A 26,024-nucleotide genomic window follows, 5' to 3' on the forward strand; every position below is an offset into this window, starting at 1 on the left:
CGCCACAACATGATAGCGAATCAGGTTAGTCAGCGCTGCTGAGGGACCAATGACCGTCGTCTGTGGGGCAGGCTCCGCCCCGCGGTGTCTGCCGTGCGGTGTAACCGGCTGTCTGAGGGCAGATGGTTGGTGCCGGTGTCCGCGACCATGAATGGCGCCGTCTGCTCTCTGTTCGACACCAAGGAACGAGTGCTGAAGCTCGGGGAAAGCTTCGAGAAGCAGCCGCGCTGCGGATTCCACACCATCAGATGTGAGGAGGGAGCGGACAGCTGCTACCGGCTGTGGGGGAGGAAGAGGCCCGGGAGAGCTGTCACCGGGGGAAAGGAGGAGGGGGCCCGGGAGAGCTGTCACCGGGGGAAGGGAGGAGGGGGTCCGGGAGAGCTGTCACCGGGGGAAAGGAGGAGGGGGCCCGGGAGAGCTGTCACCGGGGGAAAGGAGGAGGGGGCCCGGGAGAGCTGTCACCGGGGGAAAGGAGGAGGGGGCCCGGGAGAGCTGTCACCGGGGGAAAGGAGGAGGGGGCCCGGGAGAGCTGTCACCGGGGGAAAGGAGGAGGGGGCCCGGGAGAGCTGTCACCGGTGGAAGGGAGGAGGGGGTCCGGGAGAGCTGTCACCGGGGGAAAGGAGGAGGGGGCCCGGGAGAGCTGTCACCGGGGGAAAGGAGGAGGGGGCCCGGGAGAGCTGTCACCGGGGGAAAGGAGGAGGGGGCCCGGGAGAGCTGTCACCGGGGGAAAGGAGGAGGGGGCCCGGGAGAGCTGTCACCGGTGGAAGGGAGGAGGGGGTCCGGGAGAGCTGTCACCGGGGGAAGGGAGGAGGGGGTCCGGGAGAGCTGTCACCGGGGGAAAGGAGGAGGGGGCCCGGGAGAGCTGTCACCGGGGGAAAGGAGGAGGGGGCCCGGGAGAGCTGTCACCGGGGGAAAGGAGGAGGGGGCCCGGGAGAGCTGTCACCGGGGGAAGGGAGGAGGGGGCCCGGGAGAGCTGTCACCGGGGGAAAGGAGGAGGGGGCCCGGGAGAGCTGTCACCGAGGGAAAGGAGGAGGGGGCCCGGGAGAGCTGTCACCGGTGGAAGGGAGGAGGGGGTCCGGGAGAGCTGTCACCGGGGGAAAGGAGGAGGGGGCCCGGGAGAGCTGTCACCGGGGGAAAGGAGGAGGGGGCCCGGGAGAGCTGTCACCGGTGGAAGGGAGGAGGGGGTCCGGGAGAGCTGTCACCGGGGGAAGGGAGGAGGGGGTCCGGGAGAGCTGTCACCGGGGGAAGGTAGGAGGGGGTCCGGGAGAGCTGTCACCGGTGGAAGGGAGGAGGTGGTCCGGGAGAGCTGTCACCGGGGGAAGGGAGGAGGGGGCCCGGGAGCACTGTCACCGGGGGAAGGGGGGTGAGGAGCGGGCCCGGGAGCGCTGTCACCGGGTGAGGAGGGGGCCCGGGAGCGCTGTCACTGGGTGAATGGGGGTGAGGAGGGTGCCCGGGAGAGCTGTCACCGGGGGAAGGGAGGAGGGTGCCCGGGAGAGCTGTCACCGGGGGAAGGGAGGAGGGGGCCCGGGAGCGCTGTCACCGGGGGAAGGGAGGAGGGGGCCCGGGAGCGCTGTCACCGGGGGAAGGGAGGAGGGGGCCCGGGAGCGCTGTCACCGGGGGAAGGGAGGAGGGGGCCCGGGAGCGCTGTCACCGGGGGAAGGGGGGTGAGGAGCGGGCCCGGGAGCGCTGTCACCGGGTGAGGAGGAGGCCCGGGAGCGCTGTCACTGGGTGAATGGGGGTGAGGAGGGGGCCCTTGAGTGCTGTCACCGGGGGAAGGGGGGTGAGGAGGGGGCCCGGGAGTGCTGTCACCGGGGGAAGGGGGGTGAGGAGGGGGCCGGGAGCGTTGTCATCGGGGGAAGGGGTGAGAGGAGGGGGTCCGGGAGCGCTATCACCGGTCACCAACCTTTTCTTCCCTTCCCCCAGGTTTTCTGACAAGTAAATAGTTGAAAACTTTTAGATATTTTCTCTAATAACCCCCCACGACAGCACACAGGAGGATGTAACCCCACCCTAATAGGGACAGGAAATACGAAGAGGTTTAAATAGCCCCCCGCCACATCCTCCCTCCAGTGTTATTTCCTGTCCCTGTCAGGGATGAAGAGGTCATCCCCGGTGTGCTGGGCCGATGACAGGCACTGGGGGAAAGCTACTAGCTGGGCAGCGGAGGATCGAGCGGTCTTTACCTCTCCTCCGCACGGCACTGCTCCCATCTCCTCCGGATTCGGGACCCCCTCCTGCAGTCCGTGCTCTCGGGCAAGGTCTGCAGGATCTTCTGACCGGAGGCCTCTGAGCTCTCCGGTCCATCTCCTCCCCCTCTCCCCCTCTGGATGCGTGGGCGATGCCTGCTCCCGGATGTGGAGCGCACGCAGCGGCGCCGGAAGTGACGCCGGGCGGTGGATGATGACGTCACTTCCGGCAGTTTGCGTTCCACTGTGAACCGCATCAAAAAGCTATGGGTGAAGAAGAGCGGAATGCCGCCGGTGATCAGAAATCTTCACCTGGACACCGGGGGAGGAGCCCTCTAAACAGAGGGAGGCGCTGGTCCGGTCACCCATAAAAGGAGCCCTGGACAGGAAGACATCTACAGGTAGGACAAAACCATGGCTGTTGAAGCTTCTCGCTCTGCATCTGTAGAGCCCAGCGCCGGTCCGGTCCCAGTAAGTATGGCACTGGTAGTCCATCTCCCAGATGCAGGAAATAGTGATTATAGCTCCCCTCTCCTTCTCCCCTCTCTTGTAGGGGGACAAGGAACCTGCATCTGGAGAAAAAGTTAAACCGTCACGCAGATGTCCCATCTGTACAAAAAAACGATCGTCCTACCATAGAAAGCCCCTATGCAAGGACTGTACGGAGAAGATTATCAGGCAGGAACAACCTTCCTTAATGGAGGAGATAAAGGGGATTGTACGTCAGGAGATCAAATGCTTCTTAGCCTTGGTCACTTTCCCTACGCCCTCACCTTGTCAAGGTTCTACATCTACTCCCTCAGCAGCCAAAAAGAGGAAGATTAGCCCGCCAGAGGGTGGGGAGGAAGACTCTCAAGAGGAGATGTATATCTCGGAAGATCTTCCAGAGGAAGGTGAACTAAATCCAACCCCTGATAACTCCCAACGAGAGAGATATTATTTTCCATCAGATAGTTTGGAGGAACTCCACATGGCAGTAAGGAGAACTATGGAGGTCGAGGAAGAAAAAGTGCCCCAAACAGTACAGGATCAGATGTTTGGGGGGCTACGTTCCAGGAAAAAAATTGGTGTTCCCTATACACCAGAGTATTAGGGACTTAGTCTTAGAAGAGTGGGAATCTCCAGAAAAGAGATTAAATACCCCTACAGAGTTAAGGGATAGATTTCCTGTAGACAATGAGACGGCAGAATGCTGGTCTGAAGTCCCAAGAGTGGATATCCAAATTGCACAAGTAGCAAAGAAAACCACACTGCCCTTTGAAGATTCCTCTCAATTAAAAGACCCCTTGGAACGCAAAATGGAGGGACTACTCAGAAAATCCTGGGAGACCTCGGCAACACTATTAAGCACCAACGCAGTATCTACGGGCGTAGCTCGATCAATGGCTCGTTGGCTAGATCAACTGGAGGAACACCTAGTTTCAGGGACCCCCAGAGAAGACATCTTGGCATCCCTACCGCTTCTACAGTCATGGCCAAAAGTATTGAGAATGAGACAAATAGTAATTTTTCCAAAGTTTACTGCTTCATTTTTTGTAATGGCAATTTGCATATACTCCTGAATGTCAGAGTGATCAGCTTAACAGCAATTACTGTACTTGCAAAGTCAATATTTGCCCAGAAAATGAACTTTAACCCCCAAAACACATTTCACCATCATTGCAGTCCTGCCTTAAAAGGAGCAGCTAACATCGTTTTAGTGATTGATCCATTAACACAGGTGTGGGTGTTGATGAGGACAGGGCTGGCGATCAATCAGTCATGATTAAGTAAGAATGACATCACTGGACACTTTAAAAGGAGGCTGGTTCTTGGTATCATTGTTTCTCTTCAGTTAACCATGGTTATCTCTAAAGAAACACGTGCAGCCATCATTGCACTGCACAAAAATGGCCTAACAGGGAAGAGTATCGCAGCTACAAAGATTGCACCTCAGTCAACAATCTATTGCATCATCAAGAACTTCAAGGAGAGTGCTTCCATTGTTTTCAAAAAGGCTCCAGGGCGCCCAAGAAAGACCAGCAAGCGCCAGGACCGTATCTTAAAACTGTTTCAGCTGCGGGATCGGACTACCAGCAGTGCCGAGCTTGCTCAGGAACGGCAGCAGGCTGGTGTGAGTGCTTCTGCACGCACTGTGAGGCGGAGACTCTTTGAGCAAGGGCTGGTTTCAAGGAGGGCAGCAAAGAAGCCACTTCTCTCCAGAAAAAACATCAGGGACCGACTGATATTCTGCAAAAGGTACAGGGAGTGGACTGCTGAGGACTGGGGCAAAGTCATTTTCTCTGATGAATCCCCTTTTCGATTGTTTGGGACATCTGGAAAACAGCTTATTCGGAGAAGAAGAGGTGAGCGCTACCACCAGTCTTGTCTCATGCCAACTGTAAAGCATCCTGAAACCATTCATGTGTGGGGTTGCTTCTCAGCCAAGGGAATCGGCTCACTCACAGTCTTGCCTAAAAACACAGCCATGAATAAAGAATGGTACCAGAATGTCCTCCAAGAGCAACTTCTCCCAACCGTCCAAGAGCAGTTTGGCGCCCAGCAATGCCTTTTCCAGCATGATGGAGCACCTTGCCATAAAGCAAAGGTGATAACTAAATGGCTCATGGAACAAAACATAGAGATTTTGGGTCCATGGCCTGGAAACTCCCCAGATCTTAATCCCATTGAGAACTTGGGGTCAATCATCAAGAGACGGGTGGACAAACAAAAACCAACAAATTCTGGCAAAATGCAAGCATTGATTATGCAAGAATGGACTGCTATTAGTCAGGATTTGGTCCAAAAGTTGATTGAGAGCATGCCAGGGAGAATTACAGAGGTCTTGAAGAAGAAGGGGCAACACTGCAAATATTGACTTGCTGCATTAACTCATTCTAACTGTCAATATAACCTATTGGTCCTCATAATATGATTGTAATTATATTTCTGTATGTGATATAAACATCAGACAAACACTAATAAAAACCAGAGGCCAGCAGATCATGTGAAAATATAATTTTGGTGTCATTCTCCAAACTTTTGGCCATGACTGTACAGAAGGCTACAGGGTTTTTAGCAGACGCCTCTGCAGAATCCGTGAGTGGCGGCAAGAGCATCTGCGCTATCAAACTCTGTAAGAAGGGCCCTATGGTTGAAATCCTGGAATGGCGACGTGGCATCAAAAATGAAGTTGTGTTCCATCCCCTTTAAGGGGAAATACATGTTCGGGCCAGCCCTAGATGATCTTCTAGAGAAGGACTCAGACAAGAAGAAGGCCCTCCTGGAACCTAGGAATGTGAGGAAGAGGCCTTTTCGTCCCTCCCAAGAGCAGACCCCTCAATATAGGGGTAAAGGCAAAACAGGACGATGGAGCTACCCAAAAGGTAGAGGAGGCAAAAATCTTTTTCTCTCCCAAAACCAACGTCCGAACAGACCATGACGTCAGGACAGTCGGGGGCCGCATCTCGAATTTTCTCCCTCAGTGGAAAGAAATCTGCTCAGACCCATGGGTCCTGAGGGTTGTCGAGTTCGGAGTACAAATAAATTTCTCCTCCTATCCTCCAGAGAGGATAAGGTTAACACCGCTCTCCTCTGAGTCGTCAGGCCACCCCGATATCCGGTCTTTCAGACCTATTGTCCTCAGGGGTGATATCCCTGGTTCCTACAAGGGAGATAGGCACAGGACATTATTCCAGACTCTTCCTAATAAAAAAAACAAATGGCTCACACCGAGTTATAATCAATCTAAGGCCACTGAATCAGTATGTCCACTACCAATGATTCAAGATGGAATCCATCAGGTCGACGGTCCCCCTGATAGGACAGGACCATGTCATGGCCACAATCGACCTCCAGGATGCATATTACCACATCCCCATACATCCACTTCACAGGAGGTTCCTAAGATTCGCAGTGGCTCAGGGGGATCAACTAGTCCACTATCAATTCAATGTTCTCCCATTTGGAATTTCATCAGCCCCGCAAATATTTACAAAAGTCATGGCGAAATCATGGCTTATATCAGGGGTCAGAACATTTCAATAGTACCATACCTCGACGACCTGTTATTAATTGGGCCCTCAGTACCAGTACTCCGAGAACATCTACAGTTGACCACTCAGATCCTCTCATCTCTGGGCTGATTAGTGAACCAGAAAAAAATGAGAGATGGTTCCCTCCATGACAAAATAATTTCTAGAAGTACTATTGGATTCCCACAGCCAGATGTCATTCCTGCCCAAACAAAAGACAGGTCATGATGAAAGCAAAAATCGATGTCCTAAGGAGCAGAAGATCAGTATCATTAAGAGACGCCATGTCGGTCCTCGGGTCTATGACATCCTGTATTCAGATGGTGGCCTCGGCTCAGGCGCATACCCGAACATTAAAGACCCACATCCTTACGAATTGGGACGGGTCCCCACGGTCTCTGAACAGGAGAATCCCTATACCACCACGAGTAAGGACTTCTCTATTCTGGTGGCTGAACGGAAAAAAATCTTAACAGAGGAGTACCATGGATCCAGAATCCGCTGGTAACCATAAAGGTGGATGCCAGCAAGAAGGGATGGGGGGAGCCTTGGTCTCCCAAGAGCTATTCCAGGGTATATGGACCAAAGAGGTGAGCCAGCGCTTATCAAATTTCAGAGAACTAAAGGCCGTAGAGGAAGTCCTCAGAGCAGCAGAGCCTCTGGTCCAGAAATCTCACATTCAGATATTTTCAGACAATATCACCACGGTAGCCCACCTTCGTCATCAAGGGGGAACAACATACGAAAGCTTAAAAGCAATCTCAGCAAGAATGTTCTCCTGGGCCGAAGAACATCTTCTATCCTTGTCGGCTCTTCATATGAAAGGTTCAGTCAATATCCAGGCCGACTTCTTAAGCAGAACAAAGATTCATCCAGGAGAGTGGAGCCTAAGCCCAGACGTCTTCCAGATGTTAGTCGAGAGATGGGGCTATCCAGAGGTAGATCTCTTCGCCAGACACCAGAACGCGAAAGTACCTCAATATTTCTCCCTGGATCCAAACGGCCCTTGCCTGGGCGTGGACGCATTCGCTTACAAATGGGAGTTCAAACTAGCGTATGCCTTTCCCCCACTACCTATCCTTTCAAAAACCTTACAGAAGATAAGGACCGAAGGGACCAGAGTAATCCTAGTGGCCCATCGCTGGCCAAAAAGAAGTTGGTTCGGAACGTTAACCAGTCTTGAGTGTGGAGACCCCTCTAATCCTTCCTCCCATCAAGGATCTCCTTCTTCAGGGACCGATTCCCCATCCGGATCCCGAGAGACTACACCTAACTGCCTGGTTTCTGAATTCCTGATATTAAAAACAAGAGGCCTCTCAGAGAAAGTCATCAAAACTCTCCAGAAGAGCAGGAAACCTGTAACGAACACCATTTACCATAAGGTCTGGAAAACCTTCTTAAGGTGGTGTGCACCCACTCGCCCAGACCCTCATAGGGCTGATGTGGCTCAGATTCTAGACTTTTTACAAGCAGGTCTGGACAAAGGTCTCAGACCTAGTACTCTTAAGGTCCAGGTAGCAGCGTTAAGTTCATACTTCGATCAAAGACTAGCGGAACATCAGTGGGTGAGAAGATTTATGACAGCAGCCACCCGCATCCACCCTAGAGTAACAGACCTGGTTCCCCCCTGGGACCTTAACATTGTTCTGAAAGGGTTAACCCTTCCACCCTTTGAGCCCTTATCAACCATAAGACTGGACAGGCTGACCTGGAAAACTGCTTTCCTGGTGACAATAACTAAAGCCAGAAGAGTGTGTGAACTACAGGCCCTTTAGGTCAATGAACCCTACCTGAGAATCCTGGAAGATCGTCTAATTTTCCAACTTGACCCTTCATTTCTACCTAAGGTGGTCTCAAATTTCCACAGATCTCAGGAGATAATCCTTCCATCTTTTTGTGACAACCCAAAAGACAAAAAAGAGATGGAATTCCACACTCTGGACGTTCGGAGAATAGTACTGCGCTATCTTCAGGAAACAGAAGAAGGAAGGAAAGACAAGAACCTATTTGTCCATACACAAGGTCCAAACAGAGGAAAGAAAGCCGCAAAATCCACAATAGCCAACTGGATTAAGGGCGATTACGAAGGCTTACCAGATCCAGGATCTACCTGCTCCAGCAAAGCTCAAGGCCCATTCTACAAGGGCAATATCTGTCTCCTGGGCTGAAAAAGCCAGCGCATCCATCGAATGGATCTGCAGAGCTGCCACATGGTCCTCAATTCATACTTTCTCCAAACACTGCAGACTAGATCTAATGTCTGTTGGAGATTTAGCCTTCGGAAGGAAGGTCCTTCAGGCTATTCTCCCTCCCTAGTATATCTTTGGTATACCTCCTGTGTGCTGTCGTGGGGGGTTATTAGAGAAAATAGAATTAGACTTACCGGTAATTCGGTTTCTAATAACCCACCACGACAGCACGGGTTATTCCCTCCCCCTCGCTTGTTTCTACGACAGCTTGATCGGTAGAAATAACAATTAATTTGAAGCATCTATACTCTTGTGGTCCTTTGTAATAACACTGGAGGGAGGATGTGGGGGGGCTATTTAAACCTCTTTGTATTTCCTGTCCCTATTAGGGTGGGGTTTCAACCTCCTGTGAGCTGTCATGGTGGGTTATTAGAAGCCGAATTACCGCTAAGTCTAATTCTATTTTTTCTTCTCCGCGGAAGATGAATAAACGGCCGGGGAATGGTGGAAATACGAGTCTCCCGGTCACTGTCAGCCTCTGAAACCGCAGGCCCCGGTGTGAGCATCATGTGATCGTGGCCAGGAAGCAGCTGTGCGCCCCCTCATGTCTCGCTGCACCTGACAACCCCTGAAATAGCTGCCAGCAGCCACAGACTGCTCACAACTGAGGGCTTGTTGCATTTAGCTGGTCCAAACTGTCACATTGTAACAGCACAATCTGCCTCCTGCACTGATACAATGCAACAAACACTCAGCAGTGTGAGCAGGACTGGGAGATCACAGAGTGGACACAGTATTACTGTGATCCCAGTGCCAGCGGCTCAAAACGACCTGACAGCATATTGTGACCTCTGTCCAGGGGTGCTTATTCTGCGTCCTCACCCTGTAGCCTCTCCTGCCCATCACTGCAGACTGACATCATGTCCTCTTCTCTTCACCAGATGATTTCAAGCCGGCCTCCATCGACACGTCCTGCGAAGGCGACCTGGTGGTGGGGAAAGGGGAGCAGGTGACCATAACCCTCCCCAATCTGGAGGTAAATGTCCATAGAAGCACCAGATACTGTGATATATTATATATAGCGGCAGTATTATAGTAGTTATATTCTTGTACATAGGGGGCAGTATTATAGTAGATATATTCTTGTACATAGGGACAGTATTATAGTAGCTATATTCTTGTATATAAGGGGCAGTATTATAGTAGTTATATTCTTGTACATAGAGGCAGTATTATAGTAGTTATATTCTTGTATATAAGGGGCAGTATTATAGTAGTTATATTCTTGTACATAGAGGCAGTATTATAGTAGTTATATTCTTGTAAATAGGGGCAGTATTATAGTGGTTATATTCTTGTACATAGGGAGCAGTAGTATAGTAGTTATATTCTTGTACATAGGGGCAGTATTACAGTAGTTATATTCTTGTACATAGGGGCAGTATTACAGTAGTTATATTCTTGTACATAGGGGCAGTATTACAGTAGTTATATTCTTGTACATAGGGGCAGTATTATAGTAGTTATATTCTTGTACATAGGAGCAGTATTATAGTAGTTATATTCTTGTAAATAGGGGCAGTATTATAGTAGTTATATTCTTGTACATAGGGGCAGTATTACAGTAGTTATATTCTTGTACATAGGGGCAGTATTATAGTAGTTATATTCTTGTACATAGGAGCAGTATTATAGTAGTTCTATTCTTGTAAATAGGGGCAGTATTATAGTAGTTATATTCTTGTACATAGGGGCAGTATTACAGTAGTTATATTCTTGTACATAGGGGCAGTATTATAGTAGTTATATTCTTGTACATAGGAGCAGTATTATAGTAGTTCTATTCTTGTACATAGGAGCAGTATTATAGTAGTTATATTCTTGTACATAGGGGGCAGTATTATAGTAGTTATATTCTTGTACATAGGGGGCAGTATTATAGTAGGTATATTCTTGTACATAGGAGCAGTATTATAGTAGTTATATTCTTGTATATAGGGGGCAGTATTATAGTAGTTATATTCTTGTACATAGGGGGCAGTATTATAGTAGGTATATTCTTGTACATAGGGGGCAGTATTATAGTAGGTATATTCTTGTATATAGGGGGCAGTATTATAGTAGGTATATTCTTGTACATAGGGGGCAGTATTATAGTAGTTATATTCTTGTACATAGGGGCAGTATTATAGTAGTTATATTCTTGTACATAGGGGGCAGTATTATAGTAGTTATATTCTTGTACATAGAGGCAGTATTATAGTAGTTATATTCTTGTAAATAGGGGCACTATTATAGTGGTTATATTCTTGTACATAGGGAGCAGTAGTATAGTAGTTATATTCTTGTACATAGGGGCAGTATTATAGTGGTTATATTCTTGTACATAGGGGCAGTATTATAGTAGTTATATTCTTGTACATAGGGGGCAGTATTATAGTAGTTATATTCTTGTATATAGGGGGCAGTATTATAGTAGTTATATTCTTGTACATAGGGGGCAGTATTATAGTAGTTATATTCTTGTACATAGAGGGCAGTATTATAGTAGTTATATTCTTGTACATAGGGGGCAGTATTATAGTAGTTATATTCTTGTACATAGGGGGCAGTATTATAGTAGTTATATTCTTGTACATAGGGACAGTATTATAGTAGTTATATTCTTGTACATAGGGCAGTATTATAGTAGTTATATTCTTGTACATAGGGGGCAGTATTATAGTAGTTATACTCTTGTGCGTAGGGGGCAGCATTATAGCAGTTATACTCTTGTGCGTAGGGGGCAGCATTATAGCAGTTATACTCTTGTGCGTAGGGGGCAGCATTAAAGTCAGGGCTGGACATACTGCTGGTGCAATTGGACCGAGGCCCAGAGGTGGTGGGGGGCCTTTGCAGCCGCAGGGGCATACTGCCAATAGGAGCAGACCACTCAGCAGCTATGCGGCTACTCAGTCAAGATTACATGTGGGAGAGGGGCCTGATGTCAAGCAGCACGGTGGGCCCCTCTCAGTCCTGCCTGTATCATTCTGACCCAGAGCCAGTGAGAGAGCGGTGCGCAGGAATTCAAAAAGGGGGCCGTGTCATTCAGGGAGAGAGAAGCCACCAATGAACTCTTCCCCCACCAGACTGATGAGCGCTTACTGGCTGCAGCCTCTGGCCTCCTGCATGGCGCCTCCCAATGGTGAGTGTTCACCTGTAGTCAGAGGGCCCAGGACGCACAGCGAGCAGGACTTAGAGTGGGTCTTCTGCTTCTTCAGTTCAAAATTGTACATTCAAACTGAAGGCATCAAAACTATGAATTACCACATGTGGAATTATATACTTAACAAAAAAGTGTGAAACAACTGAAAATATGTCTTATATTCTAGGGTCTTCACAGTAGCCACCTTTTGCTTTGATGACTGCTGTGCACACTCTTGGCATTCTCTTGATGAGCTTCAAGAGGTAGTCACCGGAAATGGTCTTCCAACAATCTTGAAGGAGTTCCCAGAGATGCTCAGCACTTGTTGGCCCTTTTGCCTTCACTCTGCGGTCCAGCTCACCCCAAACCATCTCGATTGGGTTCAGGTCTGGTGACTGTGGAGGCCAGGTCATCTGGCGTAGCCCCCCCATCACTCTCCTTCTTGGTCAAATAGCCCTTACACAGCCTGGAGGTGTTTGGGGTCATTGTCCTGTTGAAAAATAAATGATGGTCCAACTAAACGCAAACCGGGTGGAATAGCATGCCGCTGCAAGATGCTGTGGTAGCCATGCTGGTTCAGTATGCCTTCAATTTTGAATAAATCCCCAACAGTGTCACCAGCAAAGCCCCCCACACCATCACACCTCCTCCTCCATGCTTCACGATGGGAACCAGGCATGTAGAGTCCATCCGTTCACCTTTTCTGCGTCGCACAAAGACCCGGTGGCTGGAAACAAAGATCTCAAATTTGGACTCATCAGACCAAAGCACAGATTTCCACTGGTCTAATGTCCATTCCTTGTGTTCTTTAGCCCAAACAAGTCTCTTCTGCTTGTTGCCTGTCCTTAGCAGTGGTTTCCTAGCAGCTATTTTACCATGAAGGCCTGCTGCACAAAGTCTCCTCTTAACAGTTGTTGTAGAGATGTGTCTGCTGCTAGAACTCTGTGTGGCATTTACCTGGTCTCTAATCTGAGCTGCGGTTAACCTGCGATTTCTGAGGCTGGTGACTCGGATAAACTTTTTTTTGTCACCCATGACAGCACAACGAGAGAGGGGATCCGCCCTTCAAGGACAGGAAACCTTCAAGATAAAAAGGGTGGTGCCTCTCTCCGCATCAGTGGTTTCCTGTCCTTGATGGGGGACCTTCCTTCTCTTTGGCGGCGACAGCAAGTCATCTTACCTGGGTCGGGGCCGGTCGGTGCTGGCCGAGCACAGTCTCTGCTGCGGCCGATCCCGTGGTTCCTGGAAGCGCCGCGGGGGGCACAGACATGTGGTCTCTCCGCGTGCGGGCGGGGGTTTGCGGCACCTACACAGCGTGGTAGCCGGCAAACCCTTCGTCCCGGATGTGACGTCACGGGGCGCGACCGGAAGTGACGCGGAAGTCGCACCCCGATGACGCACGCTGGGACCTCTGACCCCCTGATGTAATTTTCGGGGGAAGTACTGGCAGCTACGGGGACGCCGGCCGGTGATCTCCCTGGCACAATAAGGGTACTTAAGGGTAGATCACCAGCCAGGCAGGGGTGCAGTGCAAATGGCCTCACAGCAGCCCTCCCCACCGCATCAGCAGCAAGAGCAGCAGTCCATGCTGCAGCAGCCCGAGGAGATGGAGCAGCCTCGGCGCCAGAAGCGCACCCAGGAGCAGCGTCCACCGCAGAGCAAGAGCAGTGGGCGTTCTGGGGCTCGCAGCACCAAGGATTCAAGATCCAGCCGGCATAGCTCCTGCAGGATCGATGATTCCGCGGTCTTCCGAGGAGAAGTATCGGATACCGTCCTGCCTCCCCTTCCGGTACCCTGTTTTTATCTACTGGGTGGTGATTGAGCTACGTGAAAGTCGACGTATTAATGTAGACTTTTTTTCTGTTGGTCTCTCTCTCTCTCCCTCTCCTTCCTCCCTTATATGGTCAGGATGTCCCTAAAAAATGTACGGAGAAATCCAAGTACAGAGTATATGCCCTGTGTGAACGGGGTCTGACTAAAGACTGGCCCAAAAGATTATGTATTGAGGAAACAATTTCGGAGGGAACCCCGGATTTCTCTTCAAATCTAAAAACCCTTATTAGGTCTGAGGTAGAAAAATCATTTAAGTCATTTTCCCAAGCATCCCAGGCCCATAGGGCAATAACCCCACGCACCCTTTCAGACCCTGAATCCGACGAGGGAATGCTGGATGACTCCACTGACTCTTCCTCTTCGGATAGCAAGGCAGGCACTGGTCATTGTTTTCCCCTGGAAAGTGTGGATAGCTTAGTAAAAGCCGTCAGGTCCTCAATGGGGTTAGTTGACCAGAAGTCAAAAAAATCGGTACAGGATATTATGTTCGGCACCTTGGATCGGAAAAAACATAGTTTTCCCGATTAATGATAAGGTGCAGGGACTTAACAGGAAGGAGTGGGATAGGTCGGAGAAAAAGGGTCCCCTTCCATCCTCCTTCAAAAGGAAATATCCCTTTAGTGAGGAAGATACCGCTTCCTGGAATAAAGCCCCGAAGCTGGATGTTGCGGTATCCAAAGCTTCTAGAAAATCTCCTCTCCCTTTTGAAGACACAGGGATGCTGAAGGACCCTCTGGACCGGAAGGTAGATACCTTCCTTAAGGCTACTTTGGAGTCATCAGTGGGGGCATTGAAACCAGCCATAGCAGCAACCTGTACCGCAAGATCCCTTATGATTTGGTTGGACAGGTTAGAAGACCATGTTAAGAACAACGAGTCACAGGACTCCATTCTGGCCCCTCTACCAGTATTGAAAGGAGCGGCTGCCTTCTTATCGGACGCCTCTGCGGATTCTGCCAGATTAGCAGCAAGATCTGCGGCCCTGTCTAATGCTGGCCGTAGAGTGGTCTGGCTAAAATGTTGCCCGGGGGACATACAAACGAAGGGAAAGCTACGTTCTCTTCCGTGTGAAGGAGATTTTCTTTTCGGTGCCTCTCTTGACACAATTCTGGAGAAAGGTGACAACAAAAAAGGATTTCCTTAATCTTCCTTCTCCACTTTTAAGCAGTCCTTTCGGAGGAAGAAATTTGGCTGCAGAAGGACGTCCACAGAACAATCTAGATGGGAGGATCGTTCCAGGAAAGGTCAAGGGTTTTTGTTTGGCGGGCCCTCCCAGGATAGTCGCAAACCGCCAAAATGACACTCTATCCCAGGTGGGAGGGAGGCTCTCTCTCTTCCTCCCAGCCTGGGAAAGGATCTCTTCCAGCAAGTGGATCCTCAGTTTAGTAAAATCAGGTTTAAAACTGGAATTTCTGAGGAACCCACCAGAGAAATTTATCCTGACTGCCTTAAGATCCTCTCTACCAGAACAGCGGGCACTGGAGGAAGAGATTTCGCCCCGCATATTCTCAAAACCTATAGCGGAGGTTACGGCTCATCTCAGGGAGGAGAACAGATTGATCATTCAGTACCTGGACGACTTCCTAATAGTTGTCAAAACTTACGATCACTGCCTGGCCCAAGTGGATCATGTGTGCACCATCTTAAAAAATTTAGGATGGTTTTTAAACCTAGAAAAATCAAAACTGATCCCGCATACAACTCAAATCTTTTTAGGCCTTACTCTGGATTCGGTTCGACAGGAATGCCGCCTGCCCAAGCAGAAAAGAGAGAAAATAAAAAAATTTAGTCTCGACAGCCATAACTGACCCAGTAATGACTCTCGGGGGGGCCATGTGTCTGTTGGGGTCCATCACCTCCTGCATCCCAGCGGTATGCTGGGCCCAATTTCATTCAAGAGAATTGCAATGGGACGTCCTAAAGAACGAAATCATCCTCAGGGGACATCTGGAGGGCAGGTTAACACTCCCAGAAAATGTAATTCAGTCTCTGTACTGGTGGTTAGAGACAAACACATTCCACACAGGCGTCCCCTGGGTTCCCCAATTTACCAGAGTGATTACTACGAACGCCAGCCCCAGGGGGTGGGGGGCGCACCTAGACAACCGCCCGATGCAGGGGACTTGGTCAGAGGAGGAGAGTCTGGAGTCTTCCAACATGTGGGAACTACGAGCAGTAGAGAAGGCACTAATCAGCTTCTTACCCCTTCTATGAGGACATCACATAAAAATTCTGTCCAACAACCAGGTCACGGTGGCATATGTAAACCGCCAGGGGGGAACTCGCTCAAAATCACTAATGCAGATTGCGGGGAGGATATTTTCTCTAGTGGATGGAAAAGTTCTCTCTTTAAAGGCCCTTCATACCAGAGGAGAGGACAACACGAATGCAGACTTTCTAAGTCGCAGGCCATTATTGCAGGTAGAATGGACTCTAAATCACTCAGACTTCCGCCAGCTAGTGGCCATGTGGGGGTCTCCAGAGGTCGACCTGTTTGCGACCCGTCAGAACAGCAAGTTAAAAAAGTTCTGCTCCTTGAATCCCACGGAAAACCCTTTAGTAGTAGACGCCTTCCAGTGCAGATGGGATTTCAGTCTGGCCTATGCCTTTCCCCCAACGTGCCTAATTCCAGCACTGTTGAGGAAGATCCGGGAGGATCAGGCTCGATTGGTCCTCATGGCCCCCTTCTGGCCCAAGAGACCATGGTTCTTTTGGCTAAGGAGCATGTCAATCAGGAACCTCTGGATTCTTCCAGAGATTCCCGACCTTCTTGCTCAAGCTCCTATATTCCATCCTCAGGTGAAAGGATTGCACTTTGCGGCCTGGAACTTGAGAGGTCGTTGCTAGAGGCTCGGGGTTTCTCATCTAATCTAGTTACTACTCTTCTAGGTAGTAGGAAACCAATCACTACTAAAATCTACAGTAGAGTCTGGAAGAAGTTCTTGTCATCTCAGGGATTCTTCCTGGGGGGAGGGGTTCCCATAAAGGCCATTTTGGAATTTCTTCAAAAAGGGCCGGAGAAAGGCCTAGCGGTTAGCACCTTAAAAGTCCAAATCTCTTCCTTAGGGGCCTTGTATAATTATAATCTGGCCGGTAACAAATAGATTTCCAGGTTCGTGAGGGAATGCAGTAGAGCCAATCCAGCCCCTATAATAAGGGTCCCTTCTTGGGATTTAAACTTAGTGCTAAACGCGTTAACAGGTTCTCCCTTTGAGCCCCTTAGCTCAGGGTCCATAAAATCACTCACCCTAAAAACAATACTTCTGGTGGCCTTAACATCAGCACGGAGGGTTAGTGAGTTACAGGCTTTATCTGCAGATCCACCTTTTACCTTAGTGCTAGACGATAGTGTAGTTTTGAGACCAGACCCTGCTTTCCTTCCTAAAATTGTTTCTAAATTTCATATGTCTCAGGAGATAGCCCTACCTTCCTTCTGTCTTGAACCAAAAAATAGCAAGGAGGAAAGGTTTCATACCTTGGATGTCAGGAGATGCCTTATACATTATTTAGCACCCACAAGCTCATGGAGGAAGGATAGGGCTCTATTTGCCTCCTTTCAGGGCTCCCGAAAGGGATCAAAGGTCTGAAAAGCCACTCTATCAAGGTGGATCCGGGAAGCCATCACGATGGCCTATACGGGATCAGGCCGAGATCCTCCTAACAATCTGAAGGCCCACTCTACTCGGGGCATGGCTACTTCCTGGGCAGAAAGCGCAGACGTGCCCATTGAGCAAATATGTAAGGCGGCCACATGGTCATCTCCGTCCACTTTCTACAATCACTATAGACTTGACCTTCTTGCCTCCTCTGATCTCACGTTTGGGAGAAGGGTTCTGCAGGCCGTGGTCCCTCCCTTACATACCTAGTTCTCTGTAATTCTCTCGTTGTGCTGTCATGGGTGACAGAAAAACGCGTATGTTACTTACCGGTAATGTGTTTTTTCGGAACCCATGACGGCACCTTTACATTCCCTCCCCATCACTATGGTGTTCACCTTCCGGTTGGTGGGTGTTTAGTATTCACCTGGGTGAAGTTCGTTTATGGTTAATAAAATTATGTGCTCTAACCGGAGAGTCCTCTCATCCTCTGTAATCCACTGAGGCGGGGAGAGGCGCCGTCCTTTTTATCTTGAAGGTTTCCTGTCCTTAAAGGGCGGATCCCCTCTCTCGTTGTGCCGTAATGGGTTCCGAAAAAACACATTACCGGTAAGTAATATACATGTATCCTCAGAAGCAGAGGTGACTCTTGGTCTTCCTTTCCTGGGGCGGTCCTCATGTGAGCCAGTTTCTTTGTAGCGCTTGATGGTTTTTGCAACTGCACTTGGGGACACTTTCAAAGTTTGCCCAATTTTTCGGACTGACTGACCTTCATTTCTTAAAGTAATGATGGCCACTCGTTTTTCTTTACTTAGAATTTGTATTATGGCAAGAAAAAAGCAGCTAACAGTCTATTCAGTAGGACTATCAGCTGTGTATCCACCTGACTTCTGCACAACACAACTGATGGTCCCAACCCCATTTATAAGGCAAGAAATCACACTTATTAAACCTGACAGGGCACACCTGTGAAGTGAAGACCATTTCCGGTGACTGAAGCTCATCAAGAGAATGCCAAGAGTGTGCAAAGCAGTCATCAAAGCAAAAGGTGGCTACTTTGAAGAACCTAGAATATAAGACATATTTTCAGTTGTTTCACACTTTTTTGGTAAGTATATAATTCCACATGTGGTAATTCATAGTTTTGATGCCTTCAGTGTGAATGTACAATTTTCATAGTCAAGAAAATACAGAAAAATCTTTCAATGAGAAGGTGTGTCCAAACTTTTGGTCTGTACTGTGTATGTGTATGTGTATATATATATATATATATATATATATATATATATATATATATATATATATATATATATATATATATATATATATATATAATTAATAATTAGTGTACAGTATATACAGTCATATGAAAAAGTTTGGGCACCCCTATTAATCTTAAGCTTAATGTTTTATAAAAATTGGTGTTTTTGCAACAGCTATTTCAGTTTGATATATGTAATAACTGTTGGATACAGTAATGTTTCTGCCTTGAAATGAGGTTTATTGTACTAACAGAAAATGTGCAATCTGCATTCAAACAAAATTTGACAGGTGCATAAGTATGGGCCCCTCACCAGAAAAGTGACATTAATATTTAGTAGATCCTCCTTTTGCCTCTAGTCGCTTCCTGTAGCTTTTAATGAGTTCCTGGATCCAGGATGAAGGTATTTTTGACCATTCCTCTTTACAAAACAATTCCAGTTCAGTTAAGTTTGATGGTCGCCGAGCATGGACAGCCTCTTCAAATGATCCCACAGATGTTCAATGATATTCAGGTCTGGGGACTGGGATGGCCATTCCAGAACATTGTAATTGTTCCTCTGCATGAATGCCTGAGTAGATTTGGAGCGGTGTTTTGGATCATTGTCTTGCTGAAAGATCCATCCCCTGCATAACTTCAACTTTATCACTGATTCTTGAACACTATTGCCAAGAATCTGCTGATACTGAGTGGAATCCATGCGTCCCTCAACTTTAACAAGATTCCCAGTGCCGGCATTGACCACACAGCCCCAAAGCATGATGGAACCTCCACCAAATTTTACTGTGGGTAGCAAGTGTTTTTCTTGGAATGCTGTGTTTTTTTGCCACCATGCATAACGCCTTTTTGTATGACCAAACAACTCAATCTTGGTTTCATCAGTCCACAGGACCTTCTTCCAAAAAGAAATAGGCTTCTTCAAATGTGCTTTTGCATACCTCAGCCGACTCTGTTTGTGCGTACTTGCAGAAACGGCTTCTTTCGCATCACTCTCCCATACAGCTTCTCCTTGTGCAAAGTGCGTTGTATAGTTGACCGATGCACAGTGACACCATCTGCAGCAAGTTGATGCTGCAGCTCTCTGGAGGTGGTCTGAGGATTGTCCTTGACTGATCTCACCATTCTTCTTCTCTGCCTTTCTGATGTTTTTCTTGTCCTGACACTTCTGGCCTTAACAAGAACTGTCCCTATGTTCTTCCATTTCCTTACTATGTTCCTCACAGTGGAAACTGACAGGTTAAATCTCTGAGACAGCTTTTTGTATCCTTCCCCTGAACAACTATGTTGAATAATCTTTGTTTTCAGATCATTTGACAGTTGTTTTGAGGAGCCCATGATGCCACTCTTCAGAGGAGATTCAAACAGGAGAACAACTTGCAAGTGGCCACTTTAAGTAGCTTTTCTCATGATTGCATACACCTGGCTATGAAGTTCAAAGCTCAATGAGGTTACAAAACCAAAAAAAGTGCTTTAGTAAGTCAGTAAAAAGTAGGCAGGAGTATTTAAAACAAGAAAATGATAAGGGTGCCCATACTTATGCACCGGTCAAATTTTGTTTGAATGCAGATTGCACATTTTCTGTTAGCACAATAAACCTCATTTTAAGGCAGAAACATTACTGTGTCCAACAGTTATTACATATATCAAACTGAAAGAGCTGCTGCAAAAACACCAATTTTTATAAAACATTAAGCTTAAGATTAATAGGGGTGCCCAAACTTTTTCATATGACTGTATATGTGTGCGTATCTATACAGTATATGGACGTAGTGTGTGTGTGTGTACGGTATACAGTTGAAACCAGCAGTTTCCATCCACTATATATAAAGACACATCTGCAGGTTTTTCTCAATATCTGACATGAAATCAGAATAAACCTTTCCCGTTTTAGGACAATTAGGATTTTACCATAATGTTTAATATTTGCCAAATGCCAGAGTAATGAGAGAGAGAGAAGGTTTTAAGGCATTTTTATTACTTACTGCAAAGTCAGAAGTTTCTATCCATTTCATTAGTATTTGGTCCCATTGCCCTTATACTGAATGACTTGGGTCAGACGTTTGGGATCTCCTTCCACAGCTTCTCACAATAGTTGGTGGAATTTGGGCTGATTCCTCCTGACAGAACTGGTGTAACTGATCCAGGTTTGCAGGTCGCTTTGCTCGGCGCTCGCAGCCTTTTCAGTTTTGCCCATAAATTTTCAATAGGATTGAGATCAGGGCTTTGTGATGGCCACTCCAAAACATTGACTTTGTTATCCTTAAGCCACTTTGTTACCATTTTGGCTGTATGCTTCGGGTCATTGTCCATTTGGAAGACCCATTTCCTTCCAAGCTTTACCTTCCTGGCTGATGTCTTGAGATGTTGCTTCAGTATTGCCACATAATCTTCTTTTCTCATGATGCCATCTATTTTGTGAAGTGCACCAGTTCCTCCTAAAGCAAAACAACCCCACAACATGATGCTGCCACCGCCGTGTTTCACAGTTGGGATGGTGTTCTTAGGCTTCTAAGCTTCTACCTTTTTCCTCCAAACGTAACAATGGTCATTATGCCCAAAAAGTTCAATTTTAGTTTCATCAAACCACAGGACATGTCTCCAAAAATTAAGGTCTTTGTTCCTGTGTGCATTTGCAAACATTAATCTGGCTTTTTTATGTTTCTTTTGGAGTAATGGCTTCTTCCTGGCAGAGCGGCCTTTCAGCCCATGTTGATACAGTACTCGTTTCACTGTGGACAGTGACACAATCTTACCAGCTTGCGCCATCATCTTCACAAGGTCTTTTGCTTTTGTCCTTGGGTTGATATGCACATGTCGGACCAAAACACATTCATCTCTGGGACACAGAACCCGTCTCCTTCCTGAGTGGTATGATGGCTGGACATTCCCATCTTGTTTGTACTTGCGTATAATTGTTTGTACAGATGAACGAGGCACCTTCAGGTATCTTGAAATTGTACCCAAGGATGATCCAGACTTGTGCAAGTTCACAATTCTCTTCCTGATATTTTGACTAGACTTTCCCATGATGCTAAACAAAGAGGCAGTGTGTTTCAGGTGTGCATTAAAATACATCCACAGTCGTGTCTCTAATTAACTCAGAAGTTTTCAAACACCTGACATCATCATATGGGCCGTCCAGAATTTTTAAAGGCATAGTAATCTTAGTGTAGGGAAACTTTGTAGTAAGTAATAAAAATGCGTTAAACCATTTTCTCTCTCTCATTATTCTGGCATTTGGCAAATATTAAACATTATGGTATAATCCTAATTGTCCTAAAACGGGAAAGGTTTATTCTGATTCCATGTCAGATATTGAGAAAAACCTGCAGATGTGTCTTTATATATAGTGGATGGAAACTTCTGGTTTCAGCAGGACGGTAATAATGAGGGTAACCTGGCCTGTTGCTTGGAGTCCGAGGCTCCGGGGGGTCTCATGGCCAGATTGCCCTCATCATAAGCATCATGCCGGGCAGGGCGGGGGGCCCAGACACATTTCTTGCACAGGGGCCCCTGATGAATGTATTTATATTCTGTTTGTTACTGATGTTTCGCTCCTTCTTTTCAGGGATCCACCACTCCTATTACAGTATTTAAAGGCTCGAAGCGTCCGTACCTGCGGGAATGTATCCTGATAGTGAATCATGACACTGGCGAGTGCCGTTTGGAGAAGCTGAACAGTAATATCAGTGTGAAGAAGATCAGGTGCGGTGTCAGATCTTGGCGTTTTCTGTGTTTTCCCCCCTCGTCCGCTGCTTACAGTCCGTCTTACAGATGACATCTGGTAGTTGCTGCTTTATCACCTTTTCTGGATTATTGATTGGCCGTAAAACAATAATTTATGTTCTGGTCTGCAGGTTGTGGTGATGTTGGGTGTTCGTTGTTTTTTTTTCTCCATTTCCGCCGAGCTCCACTGACTGCTGTAAAGTCTGCGTCTCTTAGAAATCTTCAATAATAAGGAGATCCCTAAGACATGGCTGCAGCTGCAATTCACATTATTAGTATACACATATAAGCGAATCATCCGCACTTTATTTGGTATTTGATTGCAGAGCTGAAGGAAGTAGTAAGATCCAGTCTCGCATCGAGCAGCAGCAGCAACAGATGAGAAATGCAAGCAAGACCCCAACCAGAGGAAAAACCTCCTCCCCGCTAGGAAAACTCTCCCCTGCATCTCCCATAGATGACATAGAGCGAGGTACCATGCCCCTATTAATCTATAATTCTTAATATTTTACAAGACTGCACATCCAGGTTCAGTTACTTAATAAGATTTGAGTTATGTAAAAGTTTTTTGTGCCTACAGCCACCACTAGGGGGGGCTCCCTGTATACAGAGATACATGATAAGATCCTGTCTGCAGCCACCACTAAGGGGAGCGCCCTGTATACAGAGATACATGATAAGATTCTGTCTGCAGCCACCACTAGGGAGAGCTCCCTGTATACATAGATACATGATAATATCCTGTCTGCAGCCACCACTAGGGGGAGCTCCCTGTATACAGAGATACATGATAAGATTCTGTCTGCAGCCACCACTAGGGGGAGCTCCCTGTATACAGAGATACATGATAATATCCTGTCTGCAGTCACCAGTAGAGGGAGCTCCCTGTATACAGAGATACATGAGATCCTGTCTGCAGCCACCACTAGGGGGAGCTCCCTGTATACAGAAATACATGATAACATCCTGTCTGCAGCCACCACTAGGGGGAGCTCCCTGTATACAGAAATACATGATAACATCCTGTCTGCAGCCACCACTAGGGGGAGCTCCCTGTATACAGAGATACATAAGATTCTGTCTGCAGCCACCACTAGGGGGAGCTCCCTGTATACAGAGATACATGATAAGATCCTGTCTGCAGTCACCACTAGGGGGAGCTCCCTGTATACAGAAATACATGATAACATCCTGTCTGCAGCCACCACTAGGGGGAGCTCCCTGTATACAGAAATACATGATAACATCCTGTCTGCAGCCACCACTAGGGGGAGCTCCCTGTATACAGAGATACATAAGATTCTGTCTGCAGCCACCACTAAGGGGAGCTCCCTGTATACAGAGATACATGATAAGATCCTGTCTGCAGTCACCACTAGGGGGAGCTCCCTGTATACAGAGATACTTGATAATATCCTGTCTGCAGCCACCACTAGGGGGAGCTCCCTGTATACAGAGATACTTGATAAGATCCTGTCTGCAGTCACCACTAGGGGGAGCTCCCTGTATACAGAGATACTTGATAATATCCTGTCTGCAGCCACCACTAGGGGGAGCTCCCTGTATACAGAGATACATGATAAGATCCTGTCTGCAGTCACCACTAGGGGGAGCTCCCTGTATACAGAAATACATGATAACATCCTGTCTGCAGCCACCACTAGGGGGAGCTCCCTGTATACAGAAATACATGATAACATCCTGTCTGCAGCCACCACTAGGGGGAGCTCCCTGTATACAGAGATACATAAGATTCTGTCTGCAGCCACCACTAAGGGGAGCTCCCTGTATACAGAGATACATGATAAGATCCTGTCTGCAGTCACCACTAGGGGGAGCTCCCTGTATACAGAGATACTTGATAATATCCTGTCTGCAGCCACCACTAGGGGGAGCTCCCTGTATACAGAGATACTTGATAAGATCCTGTCTGCAGCCACCACTAGGGGGAGCTCCCTGTATACAGAGATACATGATAAGATCCTGTCTGCAGCCACCACTAGGGGGTGCTCCCTACTTGCATTTTATAGTTAATGAGCTCAGTGGGAGCTGGAAGGATCTGTATACAGCAGGGATGTCGAACTCAAATACACAGAGGGCCAAAATGAAAAACTTGGACAAAGTCGCGGGCCAACTGGTATACAGTATAATGGGCCCAACATAGGGGTGGTGGTTCTGGTGTTGTGACCAGAGTTTGACATGTATGGTATACAGAGAGCTCCCCCTAGTGGTGACTGCTGACACAGTGACCATGACTATTAGCAGTGCAGTACCTGTTCACCACAGTAATCAGTGTCTACCTGTATATCGGACATGTCATGTGCTTTGTTTATGCATTTAGTGACCTTAAAGCCACACAGTTGTTGTATATGAACACCTTTCTGACATTGTGCATAATAATACGTCCGTGTATCCTGGGCCTTATGGACCACGTACGTATTATTACACTTGAGTCCCTGCCCCGCATGTTTCGTGGCTGTTATACAGCCCAAAAAAAACAAGCGGTGATCGCCTGCCATACACGAGCATGTTTTTTTGGGTGTCTAACAACCGTGAAACATGCAGGCGGGGACTTGAGCACCCTTGATACATGGTGCATACCTGAGTACCCGATGCAAACTCAAGTAGCGAGCACTTGCGCTCAAGACTAATGACAACTTATTCAATATGATGACCTAATGTTATCAAATTCTGTCTCGTATCTCTGGGTTCAAAATGTTCACTATACCCCTTGATAAAATCCTTGAGGGGTCTGGTTTCCAAAATGGAGTCACTTGGGGGGGTGGTTTCCACTGTTTAGGCGCATCAGGGGCTCTCCAAACGTATGATATGGTCTTTAACCCCTTAACAACATTAGACGTACTAATACGCGTCTGTGCCCTGGGACTTAAGAGCCAGACCCGTATTAGTACGTCATCGCGATCGCGCGCGCACACAGGCTGTGCGGGCGCGATCGCCGCCGGGTGTCAGCTGATAGTACCGGGTGTCAGCTGTGACAATGTGATGGGAGCGGTCCCGCACCGCTCCCAGCACATTAACACCCGCAATGCTGTGATCGAAGTCGATCGCAGCATTGCGGTAGCAAGGGGAGGTGATCGCAGATACTCACCTCCTCTTCCGGCCTCCAGCGCTGTCTGCCGTGGCTTCCAGGATGTTGCCATGACGACCCGATGTCGTCATGACAACATCCGGGTCACCAGACAACAGGAAGATTGTTTGGACATGCGCAGTGCATCTCCAAACTATCTTCTCCCTGTCCAGCGCTGATAGCCTGCATGACACAGGGATGGTGCTGCATTCCTGTGCCATGCAGGCGATCAGAATAAAAAATGTGAAAGTCCCAGAGTGGGACAGAGTAAAAAAGTGTAAAAACTGTCAGAAAGTGAAAAAAAAATTGTAAAAATATAAAAAAAAAGAATCCACCAAAAATAAAAATATAATGTACCCATCAATAAATATTATTATATAAAATAAAATAAAAGTACACATATTTGGTATCGCCGTGTCCGGAACAACCTGACCTATAAAACTGTCCCACTAGTTAACCCCTTCAGTGAACACGGTAAAAAAAAAAAACAAGCAAAAAACAATGCTTTATCATCATACCGCCAAACAAAAAATGGAATAACACGCGATCAAAAAGACGAATATAAATAAAAATGGTACCGCTGAAAACGTCATCTCGTCTCGCAAAAAACAAGCCGCCACACAGCTCCATCAGCCGAAAAATAAAATAGTTATAGCTCTCAGAATAAAGCGATGCTAAAAAATATTTTTTTCTATAAAATTGCTTTTATTATGTAAAAGTGCAAAACATAGAAAAGCGATATAAATGTGATACCGCTGTAAACGTACTGACCTGAAGAATAAAGCTGCCTTATCAATTTTACCACATTTTACCACATTATGCGAAACGGCATAAAAAAAAAACAATTGCTGAATTGTTGGTTTTTGTTTATTCTGCCTCCCAAAAATCAGAATAGAAAGCGATCAAAAAATGTCACATGCCTGAAAATGGCACCAATAAAAACGTCAA

General features: G+C 47.4%; 1 protein-coding gene across 1 annotated transcript in view; it reads left to right on the plus strand.

Annotated features, from left to right (window-relative positions):
• The first annotated feature begins 37 nt into the window (after positions 1-37).
• Positions 38-26,024, plus strand: part of EAF2 (ELL associated factor 2) — a 30,402-nt gene continuing 4,415 nt past the window's right edge. Inside the window, exons 1-4 of the mRNA XM_073647514.1 lie at positions 38-250; positions 9,330-9,424; positions 21,831-21,967; positions 22,315-22,460. Of these exons, the coding sequence (XP_073503615.1) occupies positions 148-250; positions 9,330-9,424; positions 21,831-21,967; positions 22,315-22,460 (481 nt within the window). The 5' untranslated portion in view covers positions 38-147. The remainder of the gene's footprint in view (positions 251-9,329; positions 9,425-21,830; positions 21,968-22,314; positions 22,461-26,024) is intronic.

Source organism: Phyllobates terribilis, unplaced genomic scaffold, assembly GCF_046119375.1.
Source record: "Phyllobates terribilis strain yellow unplaced genomic scaffold, ASM4611937v1 Scaffold_9__5_contigs__length_417890890, whole genome shotgun sequence".
In the NCBI taxonomy this organism is placed as follows: Eukaryota; Metazoa; Chordata; class Amphibia; order Anura; family Dendrobatidae; genus Phyllobates; species Phyllobates terribilis.